Raw genomic sequence first — 20242 nt, 5'->3', positions numbered from 1 at the left:
CACCAGTCAAACGCTGGACAACCAAGCTATTGTGTCATTACCTCTCTCCTCAGTCAGGTGGTAATCTGGTCTTGCCACAGCCTAATGTCAACCCCTAGTTTGGCTCTCATTTTGCACTTGATAAACCAGTACTTTAATCGTTCACCACCATGTCTTCAGAGCTACTGTCCTCTTGGTGGCTTACTAAAGACTGTGCTGAGATCATTTAACCTCCTAATTGTTGTACGTCAGCTGACAAGAAATTCAAGCACTCCATATTAAGTAATTTCTGTTTTCTGACTGATCAGTGTCTTAACAAAAATCGCACAGTCCATGTAATGTAACCTAACTGGCTTAACTTCTTTACCTTAACCTCACTGAGCCACAGGACCCGACTTGCCCATCAAAATCTAACCTGACCTTTACGGTCTCAGATACAGGTTAATTACATAGCAGTGTAAATCTTGTCCTGCTTTTTTGCCTCAAAAACTACCAACTTCATTGCTTCTAGTATGCAGGTCTCCCTTAGGACCTGCTGTCATAGTTGGCGTGCAGCTCAACAACCAGTAACCCTGATCATTTAGTTCATTGTCTCACTTTGAACCCTTTGGGCCAGCCAAGACCTCTATGCAGGTATAGCCATACTGAAGTGTCGTGGTACCTTACTTCCCTATGTACATACTCCACAGTTGCAGATGATACTGGTAAATGGTGCAGCTATTCTGGTGAATATTCAGGATTTGGAAGTTGACCCTCTCCTCCTGAAAGGGTTGTTTCACTAAGGCAGCTCAACACCTAATGAACATTCTTATCCCTCAGTGGTTTGCTATCCTAGGCTAGACTTTGATTACTGAAAGGGCAGAGTAATGGCTGTTATTCCTAAGCATTGAACATTTTTGTGATGGATACCCTACTACCTACACCGCACTTTAGTTCACACATAATGAAACATTGATGTGTACAGCACAGCCTTTTATTGTATGCCAGCTTAGTACTTAATATACGTAGCACACCAGTAGCAGGAGTCAAAGTAATAACGGCTAGAACGTACATAAATGTATATATGTATTAAATCCACTTCTGTGTATTCCCTACATATCTTATCCCTAATTGCAGCTAGAAATCTACCACAAGCAGAGATGAGATGAGCCACATACTGAACCAAGGCTGATTACAGCACAGTTTGATAGGATCGTTGAATCGTACTAGCCTGTGCCAGGTGAAGAAGTAAAATGTATTTGGCGATGTTGCTCCATGGATCAGATCTCCTTGACAGTGAACAAAACATCTTGCCCTTTTGTAGCAGTTCTCAGAAGACTACTTAAGAACATACTCTCATGGTCATGAAATTCATGGCACACAAAAATGATACCATGAGAATTCTTGGTAAAAGCATACTTACTTATAGGGATTTCTATCCTATTACATTTGTCTCATCCACCATACAATGAATGCAGTAATTCCAAGCACCACTGATGTGAACATATGCTGCATTTACATAGAACAATGTCACACTATACTAAACCCGTGTGCTAATGACAAACATTAAGCATGACATACAAAAACGAAATTTATATGACATTCTAAATCACTGGTTAGGGTATAGGCCAAAGGTCACAAAGGCCTGACTCTAGAAGTTAATGTACCACATATGAAAGATTGTACGCAGAGTTCTGTAACACATAATGACCTAACTATTGTAGTGTGCTTATAACATCTTCTGCAGGGGCATAAACCTACACTAAGGCAGCGTGTCTATCTGAAACTGTCCCTGTTATTGCCTGGTTCCTTGTTGACTACAGTTTTATCAGCACTGTTGTCAAACCTGCAGAAAAACAGGGAGAATTCTTGACCTTATCATTTTCAAGCTGAGATTCTCTTTCAGTCTTGCCCCTTGTCGTAATTAATTGTTCTGCCTACGTACAAATTAATTTTGTTAATAACTCATATCTCTTCTGCACCCTTGGGACATCAAAGAGTAACTAATCTGGATGAGTGAGGCCAAGAACATCAGCCATTTTTTGTAAACAATGATTTATTAATTATACAACCGCTATTTCTTGTTAATCATGTAACATAAAAATAGGACTTCCATCTTCATAAACAACATGAGTACTTAACGACTACAGTGCCAGTCATGAATGTTTTCTTTACATCATAGTTCACTTCACACACAAACCTCAAACTAACTCTATTGGCTACATCGATAGACATCCAGTTATGCAACATAACATAAACCTAAGGGACCTAGAGGAGTGAGGTAAGCACCCAAAACAGACAAACATTGTACAATTAATAGTAACATGATGCAGCTGTAGAAAAAAGTTGGACAATATTAACATGTATATATTGGGTATGACTATGACTTACAGCCACACATCAGACTATTGAATCTACTGCAGCCTGGCTTGCCATCACTCGTCTCACTGTCCATATCAAGTCAGGGGAGTAGCATTGCCTCCCAGGCTTGCGTAATACCATGTAGGTGAAGGCCCCTCTTTGTTTCCGGTTTAAGTGCAGTGCCCTTGCATTTAGTCCGCATATTAATTTTCTTTGCTCCATTTCCATAAACCTGACCCCGGGGTTCTTCCAGGTGTTATGGGTGTTTGTTGGCCTAGCTAAATTGAGTGCCAGATACGTGAATCTGCTGGTCACTGGGTTGGCTTTTGTTCTTAGGAAATGACTCAAGATGCATATCAATGATGTAATGGATCTTGCGTGATCTGCGGTACTAGATATAATTTGTGTGAGCACATTGCTTTAATCCGTCCACTGTAGGCAATCCCCGACAAGGAAGTCAGCACTCTCCATGCCAAACCCGGCACATTTAAATATGAATCAATGAACATGCGATTTACCCTCCCAGAGGAGAGTGTGTGTAAATAATAGATTTGTTCTATTTTAAATCTGGAATTGCTAGGAAACCTAGCGGTGCGTTTCAGAATTGTGAACCATTTACTATCCATGATCTGTACTGTAAGTCAGCAGTCCATTTGTCGCACGGATCTTTAAAGCTCACTTTAGATAATGCTAGGGGTGAGTGATATAACAGCATCAGCACTCTAATTCTGTCATCCAGCACATAAATGCGCTGTAAGCACCCATGTTCCGGTTGTTCTGTTGTAACCATCCTCCACTGCTTTTGAATGGCCGCCATGAGGGCTACATGGGTCACAAACTGGCTACTTGACTTATTGTATTCTGCAGTTAACTCTTGGCAGTCCGACAGGCATATAATTAACCCATTTGTTGTGAGACCGTCAGCACCCCAGTCTTGCAGTCCTCGACAGCCCTGTGTGGCTAGGGAGGTAATAGGCATCCCACCCTGTCCCAGACAAATCAGAACGTCCTGATCAATATGTCCGCGTTTGTGACAAGGTTTTTCCTGAATGAGTTGAGCAACACCTGTTACTAGAGTTCGCAGTAGGGTGTGTCTGGACTTCCATCATCTGCACTATCCCAACAAGTAGCCTGCCATCTGGCCTTGCATTGGAGCAGCGCTGTCAAATAATGTAATTCATAATCAAGGGTGGCAAGCCCGCCTCCATCAGATGGGAGCCTAAGTTTAGCAAGTTCTATTCTGCATCATTTTGTGCCCCGTCTCAGATGAATTTATGTGGTCTAACTCCATAAACACCACTTTGGGGATCTAAGCGGGTAGTGCAGAGAACAAATATAAACAACCGTTAGCAGTGCAGTGAGCCTCGTATTTGCTTGATTTAGAGTTATTGGCATTGTGAATTCAGAACTGGACTTTATTTGACACACAAATTGGTCAACCCTGCCTCATAATTTGGTCTTTTCCTGCCACATAATTCCAGTGGCCCTGCATATAACTAAAGCACTTCCATTTACCTTTTTTTATCTGCAGCCTTGTAGGAAGTTGGCTCTGTATGCACTATTTCAAAGTAAGGAATAGTATGCACAGAGTCCAAGGGTTCCCCTTAGAGGTAAGATAGTGGCAAAAAGAGATAATTCTAATGCTCTATTTTGTGGTAGTGTGGTCGAGCAGTAGGCTTATCAAAGGAGTAGTGTTAAGCATTTGTTGTACACACACAAGCAATAAATGAGGAACACACACTCAGAGACAATTCCAGGCCAATAGGTTTTTGTATAGAAAAATATTTTTCTTAGTTTATTTTAAGAACCACAGGTTCACATTTTACATGTAATACTTCAAATGAAAGGTATTGCAGGTAGGTACTTTAGGAACTTTGAATAATCAAAATAGCATATATACTTTTCACATTAATCACATATAGCTATTTTAAAGCTAGACAGTGCAATTTTCACAGTTCCTAGGGGAAGTAAGAGTTTGTTAGTTCTTGCAGGTAAGTAAACCACCTACGGGGTTCAAGTTTGGGTCCAAGGTAGCCCACCGTTGGGGGTTCAGAGCAACCCCAAAGTTACCACACCAGCAGCTCATGGCCGGTCAGGTGCAGAGGTCAAAGTGGTGCCCAAAACGCATAGGCTTCAATGGAGAAGGGGGTGCCCCGGTTCCAGTCTGCCAGCAGGTAAGTACCTGCGTCTTCGGAGGGCAGACCAGGGGGGTTTTGTAGGGCACCGGGGGGGACACAAGTTAGCACAGAAAGTACACCCTCAGCAGCACGGGGGCGGCCGGGTGCAGTGTGCAAACACACGTCGGGTTTCCAATGGAAATCATTGGGAGACCAAGGGGTCTCTTCAGCGATGCAGGCAGGCAAGGGGGGGGCTCCTCGGGGTAGCCACCACCTGGGGGGCTGCAGGTGCAGAGTCTTTACCAGGCGTCGGGATCTGGGAGTCAGGCAGTCGCGGTCAGGCCGGTAGAGCTGGGGCCAAAGCAGTTGGTGTCTCCGTCTTCTCTGCAGGGTTTTTCAGCTTAGCAGTCCTCTTCTTCTTAGGTTGCAGGAATCTGAGTTCCTAGGTTCAGGGGAGCCCCTAAATACAGAATTTAGGGGTGTGTTTAGGTCTGGGAGGGCAGTAGCCAATGGCTACTAGCCCTCAGGGTGGCTACACCCTCTTTGTGCGTCCTCCCAAGGGGAGGGGTCACATTCCTATCCCTATTGGGGGAATCCTCCATCTGCAAGATGGAGGATTTCTAAAAGTCAGAGTCACCTCAGCTCAGGTTGCCTTAGGGGCTGTCCTGACTGGCCAGTGACTCCTCCTTGTTTTTCTCATTATCTCCTCCGGCCTTGCCGCCAAAAGTGGGGCCGTGGCCGGAGGGGGCGGGCAACTCCACTAGCTGGAATGCCCTGGGGTGCTGTAACAAAGGGGGTGAGCCTTTGAGGCTCACCGCCAGGTGTTACAGTTCCTGCAAGGGGGAGGTGATGAGCATCTCCACCCAGTAAAGGCTTTGTTACTAGCCACAGAGTGACAAAGGCACTCTCCCCATGTGGCCAGCAACATGTCTCGAGTGTGGCAGGCTGCTAAAACCAGTCAGCCTACACGGGCAGTTGGTTAAGGTTTCAGGGGGGACCTCTAAGGTGCCCTCTGGGGTGTACGTTACAACAAAATGTACACTGGCATCAGTGTGCATTTATTGTGCTGAGAAGTTTGATACCAAACTTCCCCGTTTTCAGTGTAGCCATTATGGTGCTGTGGAGTTCGTGTTTGACAGACTCCCAGACCATATACTCTTATGGCTACCCTGCACTTACAATGTCTAAGGTTTGGCTTAGACACTGTAGGGGTACAGTGCTCATGCACTGGTGCCCTCACCTATGGTATAGTGCACCCTGCCTTAGAGCTGTAAGGCCTGCTAGAGGGGTGACTTATCTATACTGCATAGGCAGTGTGAGGTTGGCATGGCACCTTGAGGCGAGTGCCATGTCGACTTACTTGTTTTGTCCTCACCAGCACACACAAGCAGTGTGTCTGTACTGAGTAAGGGGACCCAAGATGGCATAAGACATGCTGCATCCCTTAGAGACCTTCCCTGGCATCAGGGCCCTTGGTACCAGGGGTACCAGTTACAAGGGACTTACCTGGATGCCAGGGTGTGCCAATTGTGAAAACAAAAGTACAGGTTAGGGAAAGAACACTGGTGCTGGGGCCTGGTTAGCAGGCCTCAGCACACTTTCAAATCAAAACTTAGCATCAGCAAAGGCAAAAAGTCCGGGGGTAACCATGCCAAGGAGTCATTTCCTTACAAGCCTGAAAATCAAAATGTTGCCATTTAGCATCTTAATTTAAATCTCCCATGCTAATTCCTGTTGAATACCACTTTCACTACCCCACCATCAGAGTTGCTAGCTCGCTAACACAATTACCAAAAAATCCACACAAGACAACCGCAAGTGATGGGTGTGGGATGGGTGTGGTTAAAAGCCCACAGATTAATTTTAGGTTGTAAGGCACTTGTGTGCTCGACCAGAAAATGAACATTTGCAGTTAATTAAAGGACTTATCAACCGGTTTTGCCTAGCTATGTTGAGAGCCTGCACAGGTATTAGCTTGGTATTGGTGACTAAAGGCAAGTAAAATCACTGAAAAGTACCTAATTTCTGTATGCTTCTGTTGTGTTACAACAGACCACAAATTGGATATTGTACTACACAACTTTGTCTGAAGCCTCACAGGTTATACGTCTGCTCCTCTCCAGGTCAGCAGTTATCCTTACATGTCCGCATTCCATATGAACATATGCTTACATGACAACAGCAGAACCTTGGAATAAAGCTTAAAACATAACAACCCCTTCCCTTTTTTTCCTGACAAAATAAATACTCCACAATATACCTAAATAACATATCTGGCAAAAATATAATACTCGTGGATTTACATTTCTTTTACCTATTTACATCCAAAATAACACTATAATAATCCTGACACTGTAATCAATCATTGTTAAAATCCACAATGTAGTCCTTGAGCCACTAAAGGGTTTCCTTGCCGGAGTACCATCCATCACCTCCCTTTTCCTTACGCCTTCTCTTAATTCATCCTCCATATGTTCGTTCAATTGACTTCCCAATGTATCATTTCCAGATTCACCATTTACATTTGGTGGTTCATTACCCCTCACATCCAACTTATCAGTGCTCACATTCTCATTTACTCCTTCACTTCCCATAGCATCCTCTAGTGGTCTGTGCAACTCCAGCCATCTGAAATCCTCCTTCAGATGACTTCTCTCACCTACCTCTTTACTCACTTTAGCTACTCATTTCATATTCCATACTTTACCACTAGTTGCTCTTATTCAACACTTCCACCTCTTCCTCAATTTCATAAAATTTACTCTGCCCTTTTTATGACCTTACCAGTTTTTTCTTTTTTTATCCTGACCCAATCACCTAGTTCTGTATTTACTGGTTTTACTCTGTGCTGCTCAACCTAAATCTTTCATTTTAAATATTTCTCTGCCATCCTATTCTGAAGTAAGTCAAGAGACCATTGTTCAACACACGATTGATTCAGCTAACTTAAGTTATACTTTGTTCTAGGTTTACGTCCTCTCATTATCACAAATGGTGATAATCCTATGACATCACTCCTCATAACTCTGTAAGCCCACACAGTGTTGTGTAATTGTGTTTCCCAATTAAAACCACTTGCAATTACTGACAGGAATACACTTTTTACAACCTGGTTGAACCTCTCAACGATAGTTTCCACTCGGATTGTACAGAGATGTAGCTTTGTGTTGAACTCCAATTCTTTTAAAATAGTCTTTAGAAGCATTAGATATAGATAGAAATTGTACTCCATTGACATGTAAAATTGTTTTAGGTAACCCCTCTGTAAGGAAATGCCTCCTTGGCATGGTTACCCCCTGACTTTTTGCCTTTGCTGATGCTATGTTTTGAATTGAAAGTGTGCTGAGGCCTGCTAACCAGGCCCCAGCACCAGTGTTCTTTCCCTAACCTGTACTTTTGATTCCACAATTGGCACACCCTGGCATCCAGATAAGTCCCTTGTAAGTGGTACCCCTGGTACCAAGGGCCCTGATGCCAAGGAAGGTCTCTAAAGGCTGCAGCATATCTTATGCCACCCTGGAGACCCCTCACTCAGCACAGACACCCTGCTTGCCAGCTTGTGTGTACTGGTGAGAACAAAACGAGTAAGTCGACATGGCACTCCCCTCAGGGTGCCATGCCAGCCTCTCACTGCCTATGCAGGTATAGATAAGTCACCCCTCTAGCAGGCCTTACAGCCCTAAGGCAGGGTGCACTATACCATAGTTGAGGGCACCAGTGCATAAGCACTGTGCCCCTACAGTGTCTAAGCAATACCTTAGACATTGTAAGTGCAGGGTAGCCATAAGAGTATATGGTCTGGGAGTCTGTTTTACACGAACTCCACAGCACCATAATGGCTACACTGAAAACTGGGAAGTTTGGTATCAAACTTCTCAGCACAATAAATGCACACGGATACCAGTGTACATTTTATTGTAAAATACACCCCAGAGGGCACCTTAGAGGTGCCCCCTGAAACCTTAACCAACTATCTGTGTAGGCTGACTGGTTCCAGCAGCCTGCCACACTAGAGACATGTTGCTGGCCCCATGGGGAGTGTGCCTTTGTCACTCTGAGGCCAGTAACAAAGCCTGCACTGGGTGGAGATGCTAACACCTCCCCCAGGCAGGAGCTGTGACACCTGGCGGTGAGCCTCAAAGGCTCACCCCTTTGTGCCAGCACCGCAGGACACTCCAGCTAGTGGAGTTGCCCGCCCCCTCCGGCCCCGGCCCCCACTTTTGGCGGCAAGGCCGGAGAAAATAATGAGAAAAACAAGGAGGAGTCACTGGCCAGTCAGGACAGCCCCTAAGGTGTCCTGAGCTGAAGTGACTCCAACTTTTAGAAATCCTCCATCTTGCAGATGGAAGATTCCCCCAATAGGATTAGGGATGTGACCCCCTCCCCTTGGGAGGAGGCACAAAGAGGGTGTACTCACCCTCAGGGCTAGTAGCCATTGGCTACTAACCCCCCAGACCTAAACACGCCCTTAAATTTAGTATTTAAGGGCTCCCCTGAACCTAAGAATTTAGATTCCTGAAACTACAAGAAGAAGAGGACTGCTGAGCTGAAAAACCCCTGCAGAGGAAGAACAGAAGACACCAACTGCTTTGGCCCCAGACTTACCGGCCTGTCTCCTGCCTTCCAAAGAAACCTGCTCCAGCGACGCTTTCCAAGGGACCAGCGACCTCTGAATCCTCTGAGGACTGCCCTGCTTCGAGAAAGACAAACTCCTGAGGACAGCGGCCCTGCTCCAAAAGAACTGCAACTTTGTTTCAAGTAGCAGATTTAAAGACCCCTGCAACTCCCCGCAAGAAGCGTGAGACTTGCAACACTGCACCCGGCGACCCCGACTCGACTGGTGGAGAACCAACACCTCAGGGAGGACCCTCCGGCGACTCCAAGACTGTGAGTAACCAAAGTTGTCCCCCCTGAGCCCCCACAGCGACGCCTGCAGAGGGAATCCCGAGGCTCCCCCTGACCGCGACTGCCTGAACTCCATTTCCCGACGGCTGGAAAAGACCCTGCACCCGCAGCCCCCAGTACCTGAAGGAACGGAACTCCTGTGCAGGAGTGACCCCCAGGAGGCCCTCTCCCTTGCCCAGGTGGTGGCTACCCCGAGGAGCCCCCCCCTTGCCTGCCTGCAACGCTGAAGAGATCCCTTGATCTCTCATAGGAAACCATTGAAAACCCGACGCGTGTTTGCACACTGCACCCGGCCGCCCCCGCGCTGCTGAGGGTGTACTTTTTGTGCTGACTTGTGTCCCCCCCGGTGCCCTACAAAACCCCCCTGGTCTGCCCTCCGAAGACGCGGGTACTTACCTGCTGGCAGACTGGAACCAGGGCACCCCCTTCTCTCCATTATAGCCTATGTGTTTTGGGCACCTCTTTGACCTTTGCACCTGACCGGCCCTGAGCTGCTGGTGTGATAACTTTGGGGTCGCTCTGAACCCCCAACGGTGGGCTACCTTGGACCAAGAACTGAAACCTGTAAGTGACTTACTTACCTGTGAAACCTAACAATACTTTACCTCCCCCAGGAACTGTGAAAATTGCACTGTGTCCACTTTTAAAACAGCTTATTGTGTTTTATGTAAAAAGTATACATGCTAATGTAATGATTCAAAGTTCCTAAAGTACTTACCTGCAATACCTTTCAAATGAGATATTACATGTAAAATGTGAACCTGTGGTTCTTAAAATAAACTAAGAAAAGATATTTTTCTATAACAAAACCTATTGGCTGGATTTGTCTCTGAGTGTGTGTTCCTCGTTTATTGCCTGTGTGTATGTACAACAAATGCTTAACACTACTCCTTTGATAAGCCTACTGCTCGACCACACTACCACAAAATAGAGCATTAGTATTATCTCTTTTTGCCACTATCTTACCTCTAAGGGGAACCCTTGGACTCTGTGCATGCTATTCCTTACTTTGAAATAGCACATACAGAGCCAACTTCCTACACCCTCCGATGCAAAAACCTTATCCAAAACTTCTAGTACGGCTTTATCTACAACAGGCCCCCTAGAAAATAAATCAATAAGCACAATGACATACTTTTGTTCTTCGCCTACCAGACCGGCAAAATCTACAGCTATTAATTCCGAGGGTTGTTTAGGAAAAAGATTCACATATTGGTGGTCTCAGTGTTTGTAAGGTTGTATCTGCACCAGCACAGCTGATGCATCCTCTCACAAATCTTTCCACCTCTATATCCATGTTTGGCCACCAGATTAAATTCCATACTACTCCTTTTGATGCCCTTCATGACACAATTCTATAATAGTTCCCCGTAAATAGTTCCCACTATGAATCACTCTTTCCCTTTTTAAGATTGTACCAATTTCTACTGACAATTGAGATTTAATTTCTCAAGAGTGTTTGGTCTCTACAGATATTATTTTTCTTCCAGGCCAACCTTTCTGCATACATTTCTTGACAAATGCTAAAACATCGTTTGTCATATTCTGTTGCCCACTCTTCCTTGCTTTTAGCCTGTCTTCCATCTCCATGCACAAAAGCTATTTGAAACTTGTTCCAGTTTTCATCTTCACACACTTCAAATTTGTTCAGTGGCCTAGATAAACAGTCTGTTACTACATTATCCTTACCAGGTAGGTATACTATTTTACTGATATAATCTTGCATATGCATGGACAATCTTGCAATCCTTGCTGAAGTATTCACAGTACCTTTGGTTGTCAGTATTTTCACCAGAGGTTTATGATCACACAATATGGTTACGAGTTTTCCCCACATGAATGCTCTAAAATGGTTTAAAACCCATGCGCATGCTAAAGCTTCCTTCTCAATTATATGATATTTCTCTTCATTGGGAGACAAAGCTCTAGATGCAAAAGACACTAAAAATACCCTTCCTTCTTTGTCCTTTTGACTTAGAACAGCTCCCAAACCTTTATTGCTTGCATCTGTTGTGATGCAGCAGTCTGTTAGGATCAAAACATTGGAAAACAGGATTTTCTTTCAATTTCTGATGTAAGACATACAAATTCTTTCTGACATTCTGTGGACCATTCGAAATTTGTTTTGTTTTTCAATAATTGTCTTATGTGAAACCTTGAAATATATTTACTACAATTTTCTACCAGTCCCAAAAATGACCTGACTTCATCCTTACATGTCGAAATAGAAGCTTCTTTAATAGCTTTTACCAACGATTCTTTCGGTCTGACTCCTTGCGCTCCAATTTCGTGTCCTAAATAAGTGACATTATCTCTTGTAAACTTGCATTTAGAAAATCCCACTGGCAAACATTTTAGAATGTTCATTACACTCAGCAGTCTTAAGTTGTGCTCAACCTCTTTGCTTCCAAAGATCAAAATATCATCCTGGAATTTTTTTTATCCCAGGCATTTTCGCGAACAAGTTGAACGTGAGCCTCTGAAAAACTGCAGCAGTAGATGCGAGTCCAAAAAGCATCCTTGTGAATTGAAAACACCCAAAAGGTGTGATAAATGCTGTAAATTTCCTGGACTCATGTGTTGGGAGATCTGATGGTAAGCTGCTGATCAATCGATTGTGGAAAACAGTTTTGCTCCTTACAGACACATTGCCATTTCTAGAATTTTCGGTAAAGGAACCCGGTCTATCACAATATTATCGTTCAGGTGTCACAGATCCGCACATAATCGGATCTTTCCATTGGTGCGTCTCGCTACGTCCAAAGGAAGAATCCATTTAGACGCTGCAGTTGGTTCAATCACACCAGATGGTTGCAGTTTGTCAAGTTCCTCAGATACTTACTCTCTTACCATTATAGAAACGTTCCTAACTTTATGTACCTTTGGAGTAGCATTTGTTTTCAAAATTATGCGGTGTTCAAACCCTATCAAATTACTTAAAGTTGTACTGAAGACGGATAGAAAACTATTCAGCAATTCCCTTCCAATATCAGTTCCTTCATCCACAACTTTCACTTGTTCTCTACTACCAGGATCAAGAATGGTATGCTGTTTTCCTTGATCACACCAACCAAGGACTGGTAGTCCTTTCGTGGATATATTTAGCTTGCGTGCACCTATGTTTAAATTTGAAAGTTAACCACCTGTATCCTTGTATTTCATTTTTCGCTCCACTGTACCTTTGTGGTTGAATATCTGCTTCACATAACTCATTTCCAAGTTTCCCAATTAATTTTTCTTTCCACATATCCTTGTTATAGTGTACGGAGAACCAGAATCAGCAAACATATTTATATCAACTCCCCCAGTGCTCATCCGACAAATAGGTTTGTTCTTTATACATTCTTCACCTATGTTAAGGATTATTTTGTTTGTTTGAAAGATTCATAACACTTTCATACTTGGTATCAGTATCATTACCATCCTCAACCTCTACATCTGGCTGCCCAGAATCCTCTAATATGCATCTGATATTTTTTTTTCTTCTGCATACTCTTGCAAATGTCCTGTAATGCCACAATTAGTACATTTTTGTTTTAACGCAGGACACGTTTTGCAGTACGCTAAATGGTCCTTACTGTCACACCTGTAACATAAACCCTTATCCGTGAAATTGGCTCTATATTGATAGTTAAACCTTCTAGGTTTGAAAGTAATTTTGCTAATGGTTTCTGCACTCTTTTCTTTTATTAAGATCTCTTTGGCACACCTCCCAGATATTTCTGCCTTGCACACTATGTTTATAACATCTTCAAGTGGTGCATTACCATTCACCCATAAGCATTCTTGAATAGCTTGGTTTTTTACATGCATGACTACTTGGTTTCTAATCAAATCATCCTGTAAAGTTCCAAATTTGCAACCAATAGCTAATTTTTTTAGCTCTGCTACGTAATTGTCTATTGATTCATCTACGTTTTGTTTGTTTGTGTTGGAAAAACTTGTATGTTGTTACTCCAGTGCAGACTTTTGGTGCAAAGTAATTGTCTAAATGTTTCAATGCCGCTTCAAATACATTAATATCACGCTCACTAGTAGCCTTTGGCATCTGGATGTAGACTTTTAACCCATATGGGCCTAAAGAATGTAGTTAATTTTTTTTTTTTCAGATGACATTTTCATGACAGGCTCATCAACAGTGGCTATGTAATTTACAAAGTACTACTTCCATTCTGCCCATTTTAGGGCAGGTTTGTTACCTCATAGCTAAAACGCCTGTGGTGGGCTGACACTGTAATTTTGTGTGATCAAGTTTCCCATAATATGCGTCTTCTTCTTTTATATATATTAATTTGCCTTAAAAATTAATAATTATAACAAAGTATCAACAAATGTATAATATATTATGCTGCACAAATTCTTACTTCCATGTTGTAACTGAAGCTGTATTACTTGAATTGTTCTTAAAGAAGATTGAGCGTGCGCGGTGTTCAGTTTTTCTTCCTTATCTCTTCTTCCGTATGTTGCATTGTTTACATTTGTTTACACGTTTCTAGACGTAATCCAATATGGCGCCCATGTTAGGTCATGTTGCCTGACCTGTACAGTCGACATGAGGGCACCAGCCTTTCACGTGCCAGAACAACACTTGCGCCTCCTAGAAGATGGCACAATTGCTACTGAGCAGCGTTTAAATGTATTGCGCTGCATTCCTTTAACGCTTTCTTGAAACTGTAAAGCGATTTTATTTCCAATCTTATGTTAGTCTGAATTTTTTTTTTTTTGATATGCCGCCGCTTCTGCCGTACCTTTTATTTCCTGGACATGTAGATTAGTTTTGTGAAGATCCTGTCATCATTTTTCACAGTATACAATCCGGTAAGATATTCAGCATTTCTGCGTAGGTTCTGTAATGATGAGGAGACGGAAAGTGAGGTAAACATCGCCTCCTTTATTGATTTCCTCACATGAATGCCCCAACCGGCGTTCTCCCCCTCTCCCTACCCCCAACATTCCAAAACCCCCACGCGCAGCGTCAGCGGCGCGCACAGACACATGAGGGAAGGCCGAGGGAAGAAATAAAAAGACATGACACACAGGGAAAATGACAACACCACTGTACTTCTATGGAACATTACATCTTTTCCCTTTTATCAACGCTTAATTCAGTATGTAATCTTTGAATCTGACAGGTGGTACAATAGCTCTTTTGGTAGTTACAGTGCCCTTTGGACTGGTTACAACAGTAGTGGAAGACATGTTGGAAGGGTTGCTTTTTGCAGCATTTTCATGGCTTGTTCTACACTGTTCACCGTGGTTTGCAGGTTGGCTGTATTCAGGCAAACTATTATGAACAACTTCATGGTCCCTGCCTGGTTCTGGTAACTTAACGCTGACCACATTCGATCCATTCCACCATTGACCATTATCCAACAAGACAGCTGTGCCCTTAGTTTTAACCACCCGCCTTGCCTCACTGTATTTGTTCATATTAACTCCTTTCTTCCGATATCTATCTCACTGTCACCAAATCACCAGCACTCACATTCATTTCCTTGACTGCATTTCTAGAATTATAGTTCCTACGCATGCGTTTTTGACTAGCTTCCTCATCTCAATCTCCTTTTCCTTTAAGCTCTTTGACTCCCATTTCTTCCATGCCACTGACCAGTACGGCTGCAATTGTGTGATGGCCATTCTACCCCTTAGCAACTCAAAGGGTGTTCTGCCTGTGGTGTTGTGTGGAATGGTGCGATACGACCATAGTCTACTGTAGTTCTAAGAGCTGCTTCAATAGGAATGTGAGACCTTAATGCCATTTGAATAGTTTCTTTGACTAAGCGATTGGCCCGCTCAACCTGCCCATTACTTTGGGGGTGGTATAAGGATGACCGTATATGTTCTATATTATTTACTTTCAGGAACTTGGTCATTTCTTGTGACAGGAATTGCACTCCGTTGTCTGAAACCACCTGACGTGGAAAGCCCTCCTTACAAAACGCCTCCTTCAGGAATGTCGTCACCTCAGACGTGGTGGGTTGTGACACAAACGTTACTTCAGTCCCTTTACTAAAGTAGTCAATAATAACAATGGCATAAGGCATGTTTAGGGGAAGAACATTCATTGGCCCGATAAAATCGATTCCGATTTTTATCCACAGGCCTTCGGGTAACTCAACAGATAACATTGGACAATGGTGAGCAGACATGGTTTTGTCCGCTTTAGCACATACGGAGCATTGGCTGACAAATATGTCATCGTCACGATCCATGGCTGGCCACCAATATCTTTCCTTAAGTTTTTGTTTACTTCCTGTCATTCCTACATGACCTTCATATGCTAGGGCCACCAACCTCCCTCTCAATGACATTGGTGCAATAAGGGTTTCACCTCTGAGGAAGACCTCATCAACAATGGTAATGTCATCTTTAATTTTCCAATATGGTTGCAATGTTTCATTCAGTCGCTTTTCATGAGGCCAGCCTTCCATTATGTACTTTTTCATTTCTGTAAATACATTGTCATTTCTAGTGGCCTCCTCCCATTCTTGTTTTGTAATAGCACTATGGGGCTCTTCACTATTAAACAAACATGCAACCAGAACATCATCATCATACTCGTTTTCTTCACAATCAGTTTCACTAATACATGGTGCACGTGACAAGTAGTCAGCAGTAACATTCGCTTTGCCACTAATATGCTCTGTTCTGAATTGGTACTCTTGTTATTTATACACAAGCTTTGCTATTCTTGGAGTAGGTTTACTCGAACCTTTTCCATCTAGGATGCTAACTAATGGTTTGTGATCAGTATGCAAAATGAACTCTTTTCCCCAAAGAAAACTTTTAAACTTTGTAACAGCCCAGACACAAGCTAAAAGCTCACGTTCAATTACTGAATATTTTTACTCAGCTCCTCTCGGTTTTCGTGAAGCAAAAGCAATACTATTTCCTCTTTAGCCACTCTCTGGCTTAGCACCGTCCCCAGTCCAACCTGACTAGCATCAGTGGTTACTATGCTCTGTAGTTTTTCACTGAAAGACTGCAAGGAAGGTGCTATCTGAAGTTCTTTTTTTATGTTTTTCATGCTTTCTTCTCATGTCTCATGGCTTCAGACACTCGTTGCCAATTTGTTGTGTTAAAGGACCGCAAATTGGATATTGTAGTAAACAACTTTGTCTGAAGCCTCACAGGTTACACGTCCGCTCCTCTCCAGGTCAGCTGTTATCCTTGCATGTCCGCATTCCATAAGGAACATATGCTTACAAGACAGCAGCAGAACCTTGGAATGGAGCTTAAGACATCCGTTTCAAAAAATTAATTGACAGTAAAACAGTGTTTTCTGACTGTAATCATGTGCAAAAATCAGTAGGCAGGATATATGAGCATTAATTATGATTCTTCACGTATGCTTTGGAAGTTGTTTACCAAGAGTGGCCAATAGTGCAAACATGGGAACTTCTACTCTCCTCTCGTCGGTGTGCGGTCACTTGTACTACATACTGGTCCTACGAAAGCATCCCGTCGCAATTTGAAACAGAAAACACCATTAAATTAAAAACAAAATCTCTGATTTATATTCTGATTTACAAACAAGTCCGTTCTCTCTGAGCTGATGTGAGAAGGTGTAACAAATCTGCATACAAAAAAATGGAGAAACATTCAAGAATGTTAGAGCACAATATGTAAGAGCTGTGGATTTCACGTTAAATTTGTAATCATTGGTTTGTGTATCAAAGGATAGAATATATTTGTCTTAATCCTCCGCTGCCATCTAGTGACTAACATAAGCATTGCTCAGTGCTGCAGCTAACTACTCGAATTTACTATACTGTCGACCAGTGTAAAACTGTGAGATCATGTTAAGCGATAAACAGGACAGCTCAGGATAGGAGATAACAATATATGAGGACTGTCTTGGTGAGATATTAAGAGGAGGGAATTCATTAGAAAGAGAAAAACTTTATAGAGGTTCTGCAGAGGTGTATTTTTGTCAGTAAGTTTCAGGGCGCGTGAATCTAACATGTTTTCTCACAACCACTACTGCGAACCCATTATTTAAAAAAAGTCCCAATCCAAAACATTTCTGCTCTCCCGCTGCCATGGAGCGTGAAGGAAAGACAAAGGAAAACAATGTGACATAACCGGTGCTCATGCAGAGCGATCCAATACCCAATCGAGTTTGCGCTGCATCAAACTTTAAAGCACCATGGAGCGCGAAGGGGAAAGACAAAATGAAAAAGTAGTTTGCCACACTAAACATAACGGCAAAGGTGCAATTATCCTTGTAAGAGGGTCAATCTGGAAGGCGGTGACAAAACTGCCCCAACGTGGGACAAACAAACGTCTTTACCAATGACATCAAGAGATTTTTGCAAGGCAAGCCGAAGAACGAATTAAAGTGATGGGCGTGGAGTGGGTGTTGTTAAACCCGACAAATAGATGACAATACATCGGAAAGCAGTGCCTGTGCGCTGCCACGCTCGAACTACAAAGTGGGAGGGGAACCTTTTTTTATTTTATTTTAAAGGTCTGTCTTACACATAACCAAGTAGGCAATGTATTCCAAAAACTGATGTAATCAATTGGACATAGGAAAGAGCCGTCATAACGTTACCCTCAAGAAGAATTTGTTTAGTTTGTTATATACTGTAGGAGGCTGGCCTGGCTTGTAGTGGGTACCAAGGGGTACTTACGCTCTGTACCAGGTCCAGTTATCCCTTATTAGTGTAGAAGAGGTGTTTCTAGCAGCTTAGGCTGATAGAAGGTAGCTATAGCAGAGCAGCTTAGGCTGAACTAGGAGACATGCAAAGCTCCTACTATACCACTGGTGTCATATGCACAATATCATAAGAAAACACAATACACAGATATACTAAAAATAAAGATACTTTATTTTTATGACAATATGCCAAAAGTATCTCAGTGAGTACCCTCCGTATGAGGATGCCAAATATACACAAGATATATGTACACAATACCAAAAATATGTAGTAATAGCAAAAGGAAGTAATGCAAGCAATGTAAAGTTACAGTAGATTGCAATAGGAGCACATAGGTATAGGGGCAACACAAACCATGTACTCCAAAAGTGGAATGTGAACCACGAATGGACCCCAAACCTATGTGAGCTTGTAGAGGGTCGCTGGGACTGTAAGAAAACAGTGAGGGTTAGAAAAATAGCCCACCCCAAGACCCTGAAAAGTAGGTGTAAAGTGCACCTATATTCCCCAGGGAGCACAGAAGTCGTTATAGGGGAATTCTGCAAGGAAGACCAACACCAGCAATGCAACCAAAGTGAATTTCCGGACGAGAGTACCTGTGGAACAAGGGGACCAAGTCCAAGAGTCGCGACAAAGTCGAGATTGGGCAGATGCCCAGGAAATGCCAGCTGAGGGTGCAAAGAAGCTGCCACCGGATGGTAGAAGCTGTGGATTCTGCAAGAACAAAGAGGACTAGGAACTTCCCCTTTGGAGGATGGATGTCACACGTCGTGAAGAAGCTTGCAGAGGTGTTCCCACGCAGAAAGACCACAAACAAGCCTTGCTAGCTGCAAGGGCCGTGGTTAGGGTTTTTGGATGCTGCTGTGGCCCAGGAGGGACCCGGATGTCGCCACTTGGATGAGAAGACAGCGGGGGCGCCCAGCAAGTCAGGGAGCCCTCACAGGAGCAGGCAGCACCCGCAGAAGTGCCGGAACAGGCACTACAAAGAGGAGTGAACCGGAGCTCACCCGAAGACACAAAAGGGAGTCCCATGACGCCGGAGGACAACTCAGGAGGTTGTGCACTGCAGGTTAGAGTGTCGGGGACCCAGGCTTGGCTGTGCACGAAGGAAATCCTGGAAGAGTGCACAGGAGCCGGAGCAGCTGCAAATCACGCGGTACCCAGCAATGCAGTCTAGCGTGGGGAGGCAAGGACTTACCTCCACCAAACTTGGACTGAAGAGTGTAGGAAGTTGGCTCTGTATGTGCTATTTCAAAGTAAGGAATAGCATGCACAGAGTCCAAGGGTTCCCCTTAGAGGTAAAATAGTGGTAAAAATAGATAATACTAATGCTCTATTTTGTGGTAGTGTGGTCGAGCAGTAGGCTTATCCAAGGAGTAGTGTTAAGCATTTGTTGTACATACACAAGACAATAAATGAGGTACACACACTCAGAGACAAATCCAGCCAATAGGTTTTTATATAGAAAAATATCTTTTCTTAGTTTATTTTAAGAACCACAGGTTCAAATTCTACATGTAATATCTCATTCGAAAGGTATTGCAGGTAAGTACTTTAGGAACTTCAAATCATCAAAATTGCATGTATACTTTTCAAGTTATTCACAAATAGCTGTTTTAAAAGTGGACACTTAGTGCAATTTTCACAGTTCCTGGGGGAGGTAAGTTTTTGTTAGTTTTACCAGGTAAGTAGGACACTTACAGGGTTCAGTTCTTGGTCCAAGGTAGCCCACCGTTGGGGGTTCAGAGCAACCCCAAAGTCACCACACCAGCAGCTCAGGGCCGGTCAGGTGCAGAGTTCAAAGTGGTGCCCAAAACACATAGGCTAGAATGGAGAGAAGGGGGTGCCCCGGTTCCGGTCTGCTTGCAGGTAAGTACCCGCGTCTTCGGAGGGCAGACCAGGGGGGTTTTGTAGGGCACCGGGGGGGACACAAGTCCACACCGAGATTTCACCCTCAGCAGCGCGGGGGCGGCCGGGTGCAGTGTAGAAACAAGCGTCGGGTTCGCAATGTTAGTCTATGAGAGATCTCGGGATCTCTTCCGCGCTGCAGGCAGGCAAGGGGGGGATTCCTCGGGGAAACCTCCACTTGGGTAAGGGAGAGGGACTCCTGGGGGTCACTTCTCCGGTGAAAGTCCGGTCCTTCGGGTCCTGGGGGCTGCGGATGCAGGGTCTCTCCCAGGCATCGGGACTTTAGGTTCAAGGAGTCGCGGTCAGGGGAAGCCTCGGGATTCCCTCTGC

The 20242-nt window shown here is 43.7% G+C and overlaps 1 protein-coding gene across 10 annotated transcripts in view; it reads left to right on the top strand.

Annotated features, from left to right (window-relative positions):
- SENP6 (SUMO specific peptidase 6) overlaps positions 1-20242 on the top strand; it is a 914216-nt gene that overhangs the window by 175570 nt on the left and 718404 nt on the right. For 6 of the 10 annotated variants that reach the window (XM_069235653.1, XM_069235655.1, XM_069235654.1 and 3 more), the window contains one exon: positions 12602-12667. The exons of the other annotated variants lie outside the window; for them this stretch is intronic. In XM_069235653.1, coding sequence (XP_069091754.1) covers positions 12602-12667 — 66 coding nt within the window. The remainder of the gene's footprint in view (positions 1-12601; positions 12668-20242) is intronic. 10 annotated transcript variants of the gene reach the window in all.

This window comes from Pleurodeles waltl, chromosome 5 (assembly GCF_031143425.1).
Source record: "Pleurodeles waltl isolate 20211129_DDA chromosome 5, aPleWal1.hap1.20221129, whole genome shotgun sequence".
Classification (NCBI taxonomy): domain Eukaryota; kingdom Metazoa; phylum Chordata; class Amphibia; order Caudata; family Salamandridae; genus Pleurodeles; species Pleurodeles waltl.
The sequence above is the reverse complement of the archived record's forward strand: the minus strand, read 5'-3'. Positions and strand labels throughout refer to the sequence as shown.